Source organism: Apteryx rowi, unplaced genomic scaffold, assembly GCF_003343035.1.
Source record: "Apteryx rowi isolate R43461 unplaced genomic scaffold, aptRow1 scaffold_253, whole genome shotgun sequence".
Taxonomy (NCBI): Eukaryota; Metazoa; Chordata; class Aves; order Apterygiformes; family Apterygidae; genus Apteryx; species Apteryx rowi.
The window spans coordinates 294,470-312,560 of NW_020448897.1; the positions used below are offsets into that span (position 1 = coordinate 294,470).

General features: G+C 34.2%; 1 protein-coding gene across 1 annotated transcript in view; it reads right to left on the reverse strand.

Moving 5' to 3' along the window:
• Window positions 1-284: 284 nt before the first annotated feature.
• PDZD8 (PDZ domain containing 8) overlaps window positions 285-18,091 on the reverse strand; it is a 68,367-nt gene continuing 50,560 nt past the window's right edge. The window contains exons 4-5 of the mRNA XM_026067064.1: window positions 7,320-7,482; window positions 285-4,913 (exon numbers count right to left, since the gene is read on the reverse strand). Coding sequence (XP_025922849.1) covers window positions 2,716-4,913; window positions 7,320-7,482 — 2,361 coding nt within the window. The 3' untranslated portion in view covers window positions 285-2,715. The remainder of the gene's footprint in view (window positions 4,914-7,319; window positions 7,483-18,091) is intronic.

Here is an 18,091-nt window from a genome sequence, read left to right on the forward strand (position 1 = left end):
TAAATAAACCATTCTTAGCATTTTATAAGAGTATCTAGCTACACCAAGAATTAACTGGGGTCACCACTGAAAGAAATCTATGCCTACTATTAAACTTTGTAGAATAAAAATAAATGCATATCCATTACAAAGAATGCATAAAGCTCAATTAATTCAGCAGCCAGTAAGTTTATTTAATGCAAAATGTGTTTTTTCTCCCAAAGATACTTTTCTTTTAGTGACTTTAAATGATAAACTACTGCAATACAAATATTTTTAAAAAATATTAACACAGTGCAAAAGAGTTTATAATTTAGCAAAACTATTTTATTAAAGCTTGTTCTCATGATAAAATAAGAGCCAACAAAATCATATTAGGCAGAGTTTCTGTAAATGTGTGTAGCTGCCACCTATTCAGATATCACTAAGTCAAGATATTTGTTTTCTGTGGTATTCTTTATTTTCAGCTATTTACAGTCAAGCATGAAGCAAAGATTACATCAGGAATGTAGTATTACAATTTTCCCCTCAAGATTTACCCTTTATTGTAATTAATGCCAAATAGGAATTTTGTGTTTCCCTTCTTATCACTAAAATACAACTATTTTGCACCCTTTCCCCATTCAGTATATTTAAAAATATTGCACTACATTTATCTCTTACAATCATCATTAGCAATACTATATGAGGAAAACTATATCCAGCTTTTCATACCCACTGTATTACACAAGTAAATTTAAAACATTGAATGCATTTTTGTGAAATCATTATTTGCATTGTTTTCACAGCTCCTTCATGTGTACCAGGGTTTAAATGAAGTACTTGGATATATTTGAAAACTTCTGTAGTAGTCCGTAAGAGCAAAACACTGATGGAGATTTAATGCAGATCACCACCAATGGTAAGCCACTGAGAAAATGCAGTGGGAAAGTCTTAATATGCATCTCAAGCATGTATAGGTTAAATAACTTTAGTCAATAAGGGAAGCTAGTTTTGTGTGATTATTTGCTGAAGCATAATTTCAGAAGTGTGACACGCCTATTTTAGCATGGACAGTGTTTTCCATACATTAACTAAATAATTATCAACTGCCCAGAACTCACAAAAAAGTGCAAGTAGTTGCATGAGTGGAAGTAATGTTTTGCTTAGAAGTACAGTATGTTTCTCCATCTGTGAAAACCATTGCTTCTTTTTTTGCCTATTACAAAATAAATTGAGAAGCAAATTTTGTGGAAAAGTACATTACAGGCTGCCTCACAATTTAAAGAAACTATTTTACCATCTTAGATTCGACTCCTCTTCCATAAAGGCATTTTTTCTACAATCAGTGATACCAGTGATAACAATATCAGTATCTAACGGTACCTCAAATAAAGATGATATTGTATACCTCATTTCTATACAGAGAAGATGAAAAAGACATGTTTACAGGAAATAAATAAGAACAATGGCCATAGCGACATGATGCTAAGATCCACAATTCACACATAGCACAAGACCAGATGATTCTTTTCAAAAGCTGCTGGCTGAAATTCTTCTTTGTCTCTACTGGACTCACTTATTTTGACCCCCCCAAAAAACATGTTATATACACTATAGGACATTTTTCTGGAAAAGCTGGTCTTCTTGCTCAGACCATCTCTCCCATTTGAGAAGCTGAATGCAGTTTACCAATATATGATTACCCAAAAATGTTGAGAAACATAATGTTTAGCTATTTTGTAAAGTGTTACTTAAGCTTTCTGAAATGATAAAATCTGTGGGAAAATGTTAAAATGTTTGAAATCTTAAATTGTCATCATATGCTTTTTCATAGAGTGCAATAAAACCTCTAAATCCTGTGAAGTACAGTTTTCTTTTATCAGGTTACCAGATACTACAAACATATTTAAAGACACAGTTATGTTCTGGAAGGCAACCAGCCTCTTTTATCTCAAAAATATTCCCAATTAAATTAAGAGATACTGGTATGTGCTTCAATACATAGTACTATTCAAGCAGGATGCAATATCCCGAAGTTTTAAGGAGGTAATTTTTTTTTTTTTTTTTTACCACAGCATTACTACATTTCATGTTAATTACAAACTGTGAAAAGTTCTTGTATTTAACAAAAATATGGAAAGCAAATGACTTGATATGCAATGATACCTTTACCAAATATTAATAATAGAAAAAATAAAAATTACTTTATTTGCTTTCATGATATGTTTGGCAAGAAATACAGAACTATCCAGAATACCTACAATAACTGTGATCAAAGTTTTAAAGCCTGGTCCCTTGACAATTTCTGCATCTGTCATCAGCTTAGGCATGGAACAAGCTTGTAACTTTTTCCTCATACAATGAAAATTAAACATTTCAAAAATCCTGACAGTCTCCTTTTGAAAGCATAAATTCAAAAAGAGGGCAAGTAATACACTAAGGACACCACACAGATTAATGTGAAATGGTAAGGTTACATACTTAGAAAAATTAAAAATAAATTATTAAAAATAAACTTCCAATATAAATCCAAAAATGTAGTTTTAACACAATTTTAACCAGCCAGTTTTAACAAAATGATGATGCCGTAGCTAGAGAAAAAACATTATTATCTGTACTTTCACATAGGCAAATAACTGTGGAGAAGCAGGTCATGTACATTATACCAGTGTTTTAATTTAATTTTTGTGTGTTTATGATTAAGTGCAAAGTATTCTTTTTAGTCCGTTTTTGCAAAGGCTAAATATGTAAGTATCAGTCTACTGATTGAGGTGGATCAACTGGTTCTTCTGATATGATGTTGAATGTTGGAGCCTCTGTCAGACTGACGTCTTCATTATCCATTTCTTCTGCTATATTGGCTTCCTCTGAATCTTTAGTCATTCTTCTTGACTGACGGTCTAATGATGCATTTTCCAAAGATTCTATATCCTCAATGCCAGCTCTGTAGTGGATCATGAGCAGTGTAAGGGCCTGCAGTCTTTCACCTGATTTAGCCAGCGCAGTAGAAATTAATGCTTTTTTCCTTGCATCATTTGTCTCTTTTTCTTCTTTAATGAGTGAATTATTATTTTCCAGCTCCTGGTCTATTTCATTCTGCAACTTATCCAACATGAATTCTAATTTCTGAAATCGCTCCTCTGTGGGCAAACTTCTATAGAGATCACGTCCAATTTCTTTAACTGCAATGAAGACACTGTCATCTAGACCACCTTCCTTTCTCACTAACTTTATCCCTGTGCCTGCTGCACGCTTTGAAGGACTGTTTGGACCACTGATTTCAGTGTCACTACTTTCATTATCAGAAGTGTTTGGTGTGTGCTTTGGCGAAGGTTCTACAATGTCTGTTCCTTGCTCAGAAAGGCGAGCTTTGGGGACTTGACGAAGATTTAACAAACGGGTGCTTGTATTGATGATATGCCTGGTCAAACCTGTAGTTTTATTAACAGATTTAGATTCTGAATCAACACGAGAGGATACAGCTTGTGAAGCTTCCTGTCCTTCTGCTCTACAACTTCCCACAGTCCGATCAAGTCTCTTTTCAGCTCCTACACAAAAGGGTGTCTCAGTTAGACACTTTTCTTGACATTTTTTATGGCAAACATAAGCACAGAGCATGCACTGTGAAGCTGCTTTAGTCCAAACTTTCTTTTTGCAATAATCACACCAAGTTGGATTCTGAAACTGAGTATCTTGAAAGTTATGCTTGTTCTCAGCAAAAATAATTTGTCCCAGATAAGGATCCTCTTTCTGAACCGCACGACCTTCTTCTTCCAACTGACATTCCTTTTCTTTCTCTAGCAGAAAATTTGAATCATCTAATTCTCCTTCTTTTAAATATTTAAAGTGTAAAGTTAGATCACCATAGCAAAATTTTTCATTGAATCCCTTATGCGTTGTTAAATTCCGCAATGCCGTTCTAGTGACTGCTGCTTTAGGTGTAGGAGCATCCAATTTAAATGTTCTAATATATTCCATGGATGATGTAGCTATACAATCTAAAGCAATTTCTTCAAGTTTTATGCTTGCATATCCTAAGCAGATAAAACCACCTGCTTTGAAAGGGTCTCTGCACCACAGTGCTACATTAAGGTACTTATGGTATCCTTCTACTTCAAATATACAAGAGGATGCTCTTGTCCTCGGCCATCGACCTAGCCGGACTCGATAAGGAATTTCTGGCGATTCCCATGGTTGATGATCATCTCCACTATCTCTAGAACTACGTGCATTTTCTGAAATTCCATCTTTTAATGTATCTTGTTTTGGTGCTGTTATTACTTTTGATACCACTGGGTCTTCTATTTGATCATTATTCTTCACTACCTTCTCTGTACATTTATCTACATTATTTGTAGGTGGAGGTGGCCTCTCTGGTTTCTCAGAAGATAAACCTCCAGGCTCTAACAGATTTTGAGTTTCACTAGTAGGCAAAGTAGGCTTATTTTGTGGTCTAGGTGGTACTGGAGGCTTATTACTAGATCCTTGTGATTGTTTACCTGATTGCTGTGATGTATCTGAACTCTCAGCAGTTTTGGGTGTTGCCACTTTAGCTCCATCTTTTTGTTGTGTTTTTGATGTTGTTTGATAGTTTCCTAAAAGTAATTTTCTATTCAGAATCGGAGATATAGTTCCAAGTGGTTTAGTAGAAAATATTACTGCTGAACGTTTGGGACTCTGAGTTGTTGGCATATCTTCTTTTTGATCAGGTGACTCACATGCTAAGTCCTCAAATTCTGAATCAAAATCTTTATTTTCAACATCAGCTGATATACTAGCTTGGTCATCTTCTGGCTGTGTCAAAAAAGCGGTGTCTTCCAATTGTCCAAATCCATCCTGCAGTGCTGAACCATGCTGATTATACCCAACAGGCCTTTCATAAAACACTAAAACTCTGTCCCCAGCCTGTCTAATGAGCTTCAACACTTGGACAGTTGATGTGATTTTAACACCTATTAAAAAAAAAAAAAAAAAAAGACAAAAAAAGGTAAATTTGAAAATACAATAGCTACATAAATGGCCAAATATAGTCAGCAAAAACCCTCAGAACTGGAATAGTGAACAATTGTATTACTACTACTAACAGGGGAAATCAAACAATTATGATGGAAGATACGAACTGATAGGTAACAGCTGGATCCTCTCCATTTTATTCATATATCACTTCAGGAGCTGGAAAAGAAACCAGCATACACAGTCTAGATTGCAATTGGCATTAATGCTGTAGTATTAAAAACTAATGTTGATTTAACATTATTAATATGATGTTAACAGACTAATGCGATGTCAACATTTTTAACCTTTGTAATTAATCTTACTGTAATTTGGACTTTTTAGAAGCAGGCATTTAACAACAGATTCAAGAGAGATCAATATCTAAAAATATGCACTATTATAGTAAGAGCAGAAGTAGACTAACAAAGAAAAGAGTTCTAATATGTTAACAGGAAAATATAGGCACAATGTCACATTCTCAATGTGGCTAAATAGTGAAGCTAAACGGAATTGTCTGCCTCATCACTGAACTTCCAGAGCCATTTGACAATAGCTCCAACTTATGTTAAGAGTTAAATTCAACAAATTAGGTGTTAGCTAAAAGTATCTTAATAAGCACATAGTCCATATGAAGTCATGCAGTGGGTAATGTAAAAATGACTATTCTCTTGTGCTGGGGCAATCATCAACTGGCTATCTGAAGGAACCTGAAATCCTTCTAAGTCACAAGAGTAGTGCAATGCGGATTTAGGCAGTGCCTTATCAAGATGACTCATTATGTTTGTTAACTTAAGTTCTGGTCTGTAAAACCTCTCTGGTCAGAAAAGATATCTAACCCCTAACAGACACATTAAATAATCCATGTTATAAATGTATGGAGTTTTATTTTTATAGTAAATTACGACATAAACTCTTCCTATATTATCATAAAGACTTACGAAACCAAACCTAAAATAACTTTACTTCTTACTTGTACAGCTAATGTTTGGTGAAGAAATGCACAGGCTATCACATGCAGAGATATCCGGGATACTTTAGCTCATAATTATGTAATTCTTGCTGCATTTCTTTCTCTAGTAACAGCATTATGGAGATAATCTCTCTAGATACAAATTCACAATGCAATTCTAACAGAACTTCCTTTACCATTTTTCCCTGAAATGATTTTCATTTACATTCTGTTTTGTCAATGCTATCTACATTTATTTCTAAGCCACTATTAACGTACAGGAGTATTCCCACAGCTTTTTCTTTATTATATGATCCCTTGACAGTGTACAAGCCCCAATAACTTTAAGCTAAGCTGCTTACTATTCCTACTACACAATATTTTATGTAGTCCCATAAGATCCAGTAGAATAAAAACATTGCATTATTTTTTAATGATCATTATCAGGTTCCTATCAGGTCCTTTCACTAAGTTTATTGGCTGTTGTTCCTATTAATGGTTTATCTGTCCTTCTGCCCATATTAATATCCAGTAGATCCCTTCCAAATGTCAGGTTTAAAGTAGTAAGATTTCCAGTTTCAGTGACTGATTCTGATTTATGATTATGATCTAATTCTTTGTTGGTCATATGGTCCATATAAAACAGAAGTATTCAAGTTACATCTGGAGCTGGTCTAACTTTAAACTGTATAATACAAAACCGTATCAATCTACTTTATAATTCCCAGGGATTTCGACAGAAATAATAATAAAAAACCCACCCCCACAAAAAGTTGAAGATGATTTCTTGCTTCAATGCAGCACCTATCTTCCAGTTAAGATTTGGCCAAAATCTTTAAATGTGAGAAGCTAAGATTAGATTTCTAAATAATACTAATATTTCTACTATAATTATAATTTTAAAATTATATATAATTATATTATCTATTATAATTAATTATAATTTCTAAATAGTACTAAAAGTTTCAGAAGGTTGCTTTGTTTGTCAGAAATGCGTTTATACTGCTTGTTCCATACTCAACTATTACTTCAAAGTCAGTGCTGAGCGTGCAAATCTAGGATATAAAATACTATGGTTTTCCTCGTAAACTAAGCAGATTTTATAGTGTCATTAGAAGAAACCAAGTAGGGAAACCTCACAGCATTGCTGTTAGAGCAATTAAAATATATCTACATTTAAATGTTTCTTCAGCTTTATTTTAGCTTTTGCCTAGCAAAGAGTAAATAAAGATGCAAGAAAATGGATCAAGTGAATGATAACCTTAAGTGGCCACAAATACACAAAGGTTAGTTTTCCCTAAGGGAGCCAAAAATATCTTTAATTGTTGAGAAAGGTAGTCAAGTCTAACTGTGTGCAAAAATATCCTTCCACTTTGCAAGATCACATTATTTTAAAAGCTGACATATTACTCACTGCCAATTGCTAGAAGTCTATCTCCCCTCTGTAGATCAGCAGCTGCTGCAGGAGAGTTTGGAGTAACTGTTTCAATAACAACATGCCCTGCATCATCTTCTTTGGATTGCACAAGGCGGAGCGTTAGTCCAACACTTTGCAAATTTCCTTTAACTAGTTCTGCCTAGAGAGAAGGAAGTTACAAGTTAGAACATGTTTATTAGCTTACTGTAAGGACTCATGGTTACTTATGATTTTGTTTAACTAAAATTACACAGCCGATTCTACAGAAAGAATTACTTTAGGACATCTGTTGAATTCAATGAGCACATTATCACATAACACATTCACTATCTGCTAATTCAGTTTACACCTTTGGGGAAAAATGGACCCAAATGTCACCAGTTCTGAAGAGCCAAACAGGCTGAAACTAGAAAGTAGTGCAAGAAATTGTCAGCAGAATACATATAATGTGTGTATGTGTGTCCGTTCAATTGTTTATATACAAATAATAACAATACTAAGCTACACTGTGCAAACACAAATCTGCTGAAATAGCAGCAAATGGCTCATTTTTGCAAAAGGCCCCAGTGCTAACAAAGCTATACACAACCTCCTCTTCTGTACTATCAGGAAGAAGTTTTATTAAATGACTACTGACCCACCAATCTAGGTATTAGTTTTAATGTACACATTAATGTTATAAAACCTGTAATCAGCAACAGCTCTTCAGCAGTCTATACAAAAGCTATTTGGGGTGAGAAAACAATTAGGAACATATGGATGTAACTAAATATATTTAAAACAAACCTATGTAGTATTTATACATATTTATTAAGACAAAATACAACACCTAAAATAGTATAAGAAGTTTCTCCAAAGAACCATTTTTTATATTTATCTTGTCAAGCAGCCTTATAAAAATAAGATAAAATTTAACTCAGCAACTTCAAATATTTTATTCTTTAAAAATGATGGTGGTGCAATCTCCATAGTAGAATTTCATCCAACATACATGCACAGACTTCCAAGATACAAGAAAAGATCTCTCTTGAAGAACATATCAAGAATATACTAACTGTTCACCATACCTCAATGTCTGTTAATAAAAAAATTCCAGTAGATCTCAAAGAATATCTTTAAGGAATAAAAAAATGCATTTTTTTTCTAAAGGGCATTCCCTTTGAACTGTTTCAAATGACTGTTATCACTCTGCCAAAGTATATTCAATCCATTTGAAAGGGAACTCACAGTCTGTCTCAGCTCCAAGTAGAGAAATTTAATTTGCTTCTTTGTTTCCCAGGAACTGAGAGACAGATATTGTTTGTAGAAAACCTCCATAGGAAACTTTCTATTTATTTTCAGTTTACTGAGTTTAGGTAGACAGTCCTGTCCCCCATCCTTCTGCATTTACTTTGTTGCTATTCAATTGTCTATGTTTGAACTGTCTGGAGTTGATCCTCCTCTTTTGAGGGCATGCTGGTTTGCTTAGTTTTTGTACAGTGGCTTTTCACGGATGGAGTGGGTCATTTAACTGCAGTACATGACTCTCTCCTTAGTTGCACAAGTCTGTCATTATTCCTTTGCAATAGTCCTAACAGCCACATATTCTTGTTTTTTGTTATTTGTAGTTTTGTTCTTTATAGAAGTTAAAATACTCTAATAATTAACTGTTTGCTTAACAACACTACTGAGTTTAAAGAAGCAGACTCGCATTAACTTTCTAAGCTTTGCCACTAACTTTCTGCATTTCACACAGTCACTTAAGCAAGGATATTTTCTCTCAAGCTTTATTAACCTGTACATTGTGAAAGGCAAATTAAGCTATTCAGGACACTATCTATGTTCAGCAGTGTATGTAAAACAAGACGTAACAAGCTCAACTGCAGTTCTGGGATTTAAGGTTCTTCTGTAATGCAAATAAATAAGTTTAATTGCCTGCAAAAACAATTGGTTCAATTTTTTTTTTTTTTTTAAAGTCATCCCTATTTACACTGGAGAAACCCTGATAACACTATTAAATAGTGTACTGCTACAAAGCTTTGAAGTGTTAAAAAGTCAAATAAAACATACTAGAAATATTTCTAGAAAAGAGAAAATTCCCTTAAGAAAAAAAAGTTTTTTGTTTTACTCCCTTTAATTTATATATAATATGACTTTACACTAGCAATTCTCACGTGAGAATTGCATGCGCTGTATGGAGACGACACAAACAATTACTACAATTTCAAACAATACTGGTTTAATATTTTAGCTGTCAAAAATACAAGTGCCATGAATTTGGTGTGGCAGTATACGAACCTGCAACAAAAATTTCCTTGAAAAATCACTCCTCTATGTTATGCAGCTCTGCATATTATTATCAGACAACAAGGAAGCTCCTATTTCTGGGATTTGCCACAGATTAAGTACTCAAATCTCACTTTTACTAAAAAGGCTTTGAAAGTCTTGCTTTAAATTATTAAGGTTGGAAAAAAATTTACAAACCTTTGTGTTTGAATAGACAATTAAACATAACAAGAGAAAGAAAGAAAGAAAGAAAGAAAGAAAGAAAGAAAGAAGAGAAAATAAACTTCCACTTAAGGAGCGCTGACTTAAACATGAAATATTATACAGACTGAAAAGCAAACTATAAGCATTTTTGTCCTACTTTTCATAAGCATACAAGTATAAAGTCTCTTAGTGAGGGACTTTTAGGAAAGAAATGGATCTTTAGTCCAAATGGTGGAGAAAAAAAAAAATCCCAACAGGATGATTTTCTCTTAATGCCAAAATATTTTGGCAATTTAATTGTGTTCCTTGAGGGAGACATCTACTTTCAAAATCTACGGCTTGTTCTGAAATCTAATACAAGTTCTGGATCTTAATCCCCAGAATTGGAGTTAATTAATATGACAAAACACTTTAAAATCATGGTTCATATACGATGGATAGTCTGTTAATTTTGCATTACTGCAGAAGAAACTTTGCTGTAAGTTTGTTTGTTTGCAACATGCAGTAACTATGTAATCAGCCTTTGAACAGATCAGAAAAATAGCCAACTGCTAAGGAAAGTTGACTATCATAACATTTTTACATGCATTACCTCATGAAAAACAAACTTTGCTTTACGGTTGGATGGATATTTTCTCTTCTATTCAAACAGTGGTGCACAAAAGCCATGACACTTCTAAAGACCCATTCTTGAGAAAGTAATAAGCCTTATTTCAAAATGAGAAGCTCACACAAAAAAACAAGGGCTAGTAATGTAACATCTAGCAATTTGGACAAAAGGCAGCCAGGACCTCAGAACAGTGGTTACACTGTTATTACTTATGAAACATGGCAGATGTGATGAGCAAAATATGGGAAAAGGGCATAATTAGATATATTTTTTAAAGTAAAACTGTTACCAGAAGTTCGTTCTTACAGAGTTTGTCAGCAGAGATCCTCATCCTCTTAAGCTTCCTTTGAATCCAAGGACTTCTTTGAGCAGATCTCAATAGCAGTATGACTTAACAAGGAAAATATTCTCTACTGTAAAAGACTGGAAACCTCTGAGGTGATTTCCAGCATTTCAACCCTTCTCTCCTCCCCCAGGGCTAGACCACATAAAAGAAACTAGGGACAGCTGGGACCAAAGACACTTAGGTATCTCTGAACATTTGGCTTCCATGCAAGGTCACTGACTACTTTTTAGACTGTGTATGAATCACTGATGGCAGGGAGACTTGCAGTATTCTAACAATATTTGATGGAAAGCTGTTTTCGAAAGGAGAGATCCTTTGAACATAACAAAGTTCATCTCAACATTTTATTAACTGTGGCACAGTCACAAGCTTTCTCACAAAGTAAACCAGTTTTATTTATCAATCCAAAACAGATGAATACTTTTCTTGGTTTTTCTGTCTGGGAACTCTGAGTTTCACCAAATGATACTACCACTAATATCTCAGGCTAGCTACAGTGCAGTTAAACTGTTTCAAGCTTTCTGAAATACCCCTGCACACACACTCTGACAACTGAACTCACAAAAACAGGCATTTTTGTACATCCAGCAGGGCTACTTTAAACCATTCTCCCCTTCTCTCATATTAAAATATGATAATATACGTGAAGAACTAAAGGTTTACTGGGACAGGAAACATCAGAAGGACAAAATCAGCTAGATCACACAGAGTAGAACAGAGTTGCTGATAATGAAAGGACATTTATTATCAAGGAAGTGTAATGTAAGGCAGAAAAACTAAAAGTGGTGCTTTGGAGAAAAGGGAGTCATAACCAAGTAGCTACACTGCAGTAAAGCAAGTTTATTTTAGTTTAATAGTTCTGCTCTATGACCACCTGCAACCCTCCCACTGCAGTTACTCGGGTAAGGTGCAAGATAAAGCAAATAATACTAAATGCTTCTCAGTAAAATGCATACATTCAGTGAACTTTATGTTCAAAGAGTTAGAGCCTAACAATTTCATAACATTTGGAAAATGATCCTTCTTAAAAAAAGGAACATATATTGTGAAGCACCCTCCAGACTATTTATGAAATACTTTTTGAAATTAAGGCACAATGGAACAGGAATGTATAGCTCGAAGAAAACAAACAAATAAAGTAGTAATTTCCGTAGTGTTTTGTTATTCAAGGAAAAAAAGAGGACACAAGATTTCCTTTCACTTCAAAATTAGTAAGACATTTTGATGTGGTGCTGTGAATGCCAGCGTGTTAGTGAAACAAAGTATATAAGCACTGATTTCACAGTAAAGGTTTTAGTTCATTTATATGCACCAATGTAAGAGGCACTGTGAAGCATAACCCCACCACTGCTCTCAGTCCAATATTAGAAGTGTTTTCTGGAAATAAAACGCACAAGAAAATTATGTTGTGTTCCCTACCTCAGTCTTGCCATTTTGAAAGCCTGGCAAATGTTGGCTGCCAGTAAGAATCAGCTTCTTTAACCTTTTTTAATTTCAATATACTGATACTGAACTTCACGGCTGCATACTGATAATTCAGAAATCTACAGCTTGCTAATACCATTAAAATGGCAGAGTATTTTGATGAATGTCAGTATAAGATGTAGTTCTCATTCTACAAATGCTTCATAAAATAATCAGTCTGAAAGAATTTGCAGATACACAGGAATTATAAATCAGCATCTCATTTATATCTGTGAACATGTAGGTAATTGTCTGTATGATGCCATCTCATTTGCTATTTGCTTCCAAAACTGTATAAAGTTAGAGGTCATTTTTGAATATAGAGATAAGAATGTCTTCCACAATACTGTAGTACCATAACTACTATGCAAGCTGACCATCAGAAATAACACACTTTCATTCAGAATCTCTAAGATAGGACATATAAATAACACACATCAATAAGTATGGAGATTATGACATTTGGAAAGGCAGTTATGATAACCGCTTACTAGTACAGGAACATTGTTTTGCTAAACTTTAAAAACATTAAATGTATACATAAATAAAAAGTCACAAAAATAAATCACAGAATAATGATTAGAGCACAAGACTTTTGCTTTTAAACCAAATGACTTATATTCAGGAGCTAAAAAGGAAATTGTTTTTTGAAAGCTTAATCTTATTGCATAACTCATGGTCACATCTCATATTTGCTAAACTATTTGTAAGCTTTAATATAATTAAGCTTTAATAAAAATGAGTTAAATAAGCATTTCACATTATTTTAAATAAACACTAAAAAAGTCTGATCATCCAAGCACATGCAAGAAATATTACTTCATTGACTTTACTATCAACTGAAGAATAACATTTTCACAAACGTTGCTTATTGACTATCAATGAAATATTGTAATTGTTAACAATTGATATAAAACCTGCTGTATATGTTGCAAATTGACAGTGGCATGTCTGTACAGTACATCTACTGCTTTGTAGATGAAAATCTTATTTTTTTCCAACTCATTAGACTTACTACAGTAGATCTTATGTATTCTCAGAAGATATGGTCTAATGTAATTTTGGAGGACAAGAGATAATACATCTATGAATATGTCTACAGTATGCCTGTAAACCATTATATTCTCCTAGACAGTCCTGCATGTTAAGAGAGGAAAGGAAGGAATATTTCATGTCAGGGAAATAGCATTAAAGTACAAAACTGGGAAGCAGTTGCTTCTGTTATGAAGACTCAGAAATTTACATCATTAGAAAAAGGGTTTTGGCGTACATCATTAAAGCACGGATTTTAACATTATTCCTTTGACTCTACTACTGAATGCAGTCATCACGTATGACCTGCATAGTGAACTGATCGCTAGCTTATTTATCTGAGCTAGATGAGACAGTGGAAGCAAGCAGGGATCACTAATCACATGATATAATCCTTAGTAACATTAGACTCAAAAAAAAGCCAATTTTTTGAATGTTCTGAGGATTTCAATCTATGCTTTAGAAAAAAGAGTAGCTGTTTTCTTTCCTTTGTGACATGGTCCCAAAGTGCAAAACTATGGGGCTAAAGTAGCACAAGCCATTTCCATTCAATTCTGCAGTCCTCCTGTCTGCACGTGGGAGCATCCCCTCAAGTGTTCTCGGGAAACAGTCAAGAAAACAATCTTACATGGAAATTGCCTGATATAAACCTTGGTCACAGATTCCACGGAGATACATCACAGAACCCCTTTTACTTCCTAGGCAGAGAGAAAACTCCCAACAACAGGAAAAGGAGAAAGCTTTCTGAGCATTTGACTAAACCCTGATAGCCAGCCATTTTCTTCATTCATCCTGCAGTGGTACTTAGTTCGATACTTGAACAATTCCTTGCCTCTACTCAATGTTCATTGTAGCGTCTGCAGTGGTTTTCTGGGCCAGGCTGATCCTTCCAACTTCAGACTACTTTAATTACTTGGTTCAGCTGGTGTTCTGTTTTCCTCCACTGCAGCTCTTGCTCTGCTCTTAAGGCAGTGACTCTAGAGATGTTTTTAAGTATTCACATAGCTGTCCTTTGCTGCTCACTTGCCTAATCTGTCACCCACTGAAACTTGAGGGGGGAAAAAAAATTCTTTCATGTTCATCACCTTTTACACCAAAAAGTTCAAACAATACATTCTGTCTTGAAAACAGTCTTCATCAGTAGAACATAGGAATGAGCTGACATTCCGAATAATCTTGAGAAGAGTCACACAATTTCTCTAGCATACATTGCTGCAATATTGGAAAATACCTTCTCTGGATTGTTTAGTCTTATTCAATATTATGACTTCCTTAATTTATTGCATACTGTTTTCTATATTTGTTTTATATCATACCAGCTGAAAAATGATCGCAAGTTACATTATAAATAACTAGAACAACTCCTGACAAATTAGGTACAGATGGCAAAGTTATTCACAGTATGAACAGTGACTATTATGGGACTAGCTACCTTTGCAAGGTTTTGGGTGTCACTGAACGGATACTAAAACCACCAGCTTGTGGCCTCTTCATGTTTCCTTGAAGGAAATCTCTAACGTTACCCCATTCTAACAGAGCAGACCGACTCAGATGCTCCTCTGCGATCAGGAGTGCCTCAGCAAGTTCACTGTCACTGCCGCTGGCTTTTCAAAGGGAGCTCTGACCACCCATTAAAGCACAGGAATTACATAGTCATTTCAAATGGTACGGTTTAAATTTAAACACTAGCAAATACAGCATTCAGAGAAGTTAAAACAACCATTGGAGTCCTAATAGCACCGGACCTTATCAAGTCATTCAGTTGTTAAAAACTCAGCACTGGAAAAAGGTGGTGGGTTTTTTTTGTTTTGTTTTGTTTTTTTAAGCTTGCAGCTACTCTCAGTCAGCATATGAGACGCCTGATGTGTGGACCATTTTCCCCACTTCTCTCCCTTATTAAGGGCAGTTTTTTTAAAACATCTTTGCCTTCACAAGACCTGTTACTTTTACTGACATCTAGAAACACCCCGTGAGTAATCTGAGTGCTTTCTTATGGTCTGCTGTGACTACAACATAGAAATATATACAGTTAATCTGTATTCTGGTGTCAGTCTAATTAGTGCAAGATAAATTAATCCCACTCTAAGACTGATGCGAGTCTGAGCTAAGACTTAGCACATTTAAGGTGGTACTGGAATCTGAGTTATTTCAGGCATATGGATATTACAGTGCTGTGACAGCAATGTGGACCTACCTTCAATTGCTTTGATACTGATATGCTCTAATATTCTTTTATTTACCCCTCACCCCATTTTTATTTCTTCCTGCCCATTTCAAGTACCCTTAACTATAACAGAATTTTCTCCAAACTGTCACACCATGCAGAATATCAGTCATAAAAAACAGTTATTGATTACCTTTCAGAATTACAACGGCTAACTTCCAGTAAAAAGTTTGACTGACTGACAACACAAGTCACCTAAAACACAAAAAGGTCAGAAGTGACAGAAAATTCTATGAAATGAAAATGTTTTGACTAACTGGAAACACTATCTGAAAAACAGAAATTTCAAAGGGAAAGTCATTCCTACTGGGAAACAATTTTTTTAAGGGATAAAATTTCCCATGGAATCAATCTGTCATATTTTAACCACCTCAATTAAATATGAATAGTATATTTTAGTGGGCACACACTTTCTATTTAAACAATCAAATGACATTATTAATGAAAAAGTTTGTAGAGCAAATGTGTCAAAAAGAAATCAGGGTTATAAGTACTGGAATCACTAGATCTCACCAAGAAAGCAGAAGTAGAATAGTAGCCAGTTTTCCTTCTTGTGAAATATTAGAGATAATTGAGAGATTTTTAGTAACACAATAAAAATGCTGAAAAAATGCAAGAGAGATGTTAGACTTGTTTTTCTGATAATTTTTCTGGCTGAGTTGTGCTCTGTGTATGGGAAGACCCCATTATCTCAAATGAATGTTGCAGCCTTTTTTTCTTTGCTTTTAGGAAGAAGCTACTTTATGGATAAATTATTTGAGAGATTTTTACTAGACCTGCTATCTAACCAGATAGTGGGCCTCATGATTTTTTGTTCTATATAATATCTTATAAAACATAAAAATATACATTACAAAATATGATGGTAATTTCTCTCCGAAATGAGTTACATATTGGACCAAGATTATATTTAAAACAATAATTCATTAAAGCCACAATTCTGCAAATGTTATGCACATGTCCAACTTTACCATCACGAGCTATTTGTCTGAAACCAATGTGACAATTCATGGTAGTAAAGTTAAACATCTGCATGTCTACTCAATGAGCACTAAAAAACCAGCAAGAAACAGAACAAGCTAGTTACTGAGCAAAATAAGGAGCTACGCATCATTTTTCCTCAGTATTTCTGACACACTGTTGGCACTGTTTTACTAAATTAAGTACTAAAAAAAAAAAGTACTTTTTTTCCAATTGTACAGGAAAACAGGTTATGTGACATGCAAAAAGTAAAACTGTTTAGCAATTATCATGAATTGCTGAGGCATTCTCACTGAACAGTAATTACAGGAGTTGAACAGAGGTGTTAAAGACAAACAAGGCAGCAAAAAACCTGCATTTAATTTCAAAATGTCAGAAGCAGGTAAAATGCAGACCTTCAGTTTTATGTGTAGCTCTTCTTTGGAGAGCAATTTAGTATAAACACCAATGTGGTTCTTCAAGTGCTCTTACTCACTCACATCCTTTTAGTCTTTATTAAACCCAACTGTGATGATTTCCTTTGGCTCTGAAAAAATGGGAAAGATTGATTTTTTCCAATTCTTATATCACCATTTATGTCTTGGATAAAGAAAAGACTTCCTCTAATATTGCTTGAACATGACTCAGTTGTTATATAAATATTTTGTAAAAACCTCAGGTAGCCTAATAAAAAATACTGAAATAGGCTTACTGAAAGTGGATCTTAAAAACAGAGGTTGATGGGACCAGCCAGGATTACGAATACTACGTGTGAGACAGAACCGATAGAAAGTTTACCAAGCTGATGGTTGTCTTTGTATAAATTTGTTATTAATTGTTGCAATGCAAATTAAAGATACAGGAGATTAATGGAAACATAAGAGTGTGGACTTGAAAATATGTGCATATGAGTGAGAGATCAATCTGGGATTTTGTTCATTTCTTCTAAGTGGAAAAAAAAACAAAACACATTCAAGTATATACATTAAAAAAAACCCTGTAAAACAGCCAATAATTATGTTTGTATTATAACTATTAATTATGTCTAATATAAGACAGATACCATTAAACTATTAATTTATTAAACAATTAGTTATTTCTCACAGAAAACAATTACTATTAATCTTTATGCAAGAAATTCAAATTATCAGAACATCCAGTAAAAGTCCTTTGTAATGGAAATAATAACAACTGTGGAGAATATACTTCTCTATGAAGAGAAACTGCTTGACAATTTTGACCACTGCATCCATCAGCATTATCACTCTGATTATTGATGTGCATTTTGTTATCAAAAGTAAAAATATTAAAAATTATTTTCCATTGTAGTTACAGTAACATGCACCGCAGACACCGGTTTCCAAAGAAATAAAATATACAATACTACTTTTGAATGCATATAAATCATATCCCTTAGATCTCACTAAAAATAACATTTCTGGAAAAGAATGTGGATGGAAACTATTTTATAGGCTGATTTTATTCTGGAACAGAAGTGTTTTCATTACAATAGTAACACCAATTTCAAAAAGTTACAGCTAGAGTACAGTGCATGAAATGAGCAGGAGCTTCAAAAATACTTCTCGTCTGGGACTCTCTTCACCAAAAGCCTAACTTTGAGACAGTAGCAGCGTCACTGCAAGAAGCCACTGCTGAAACACTGT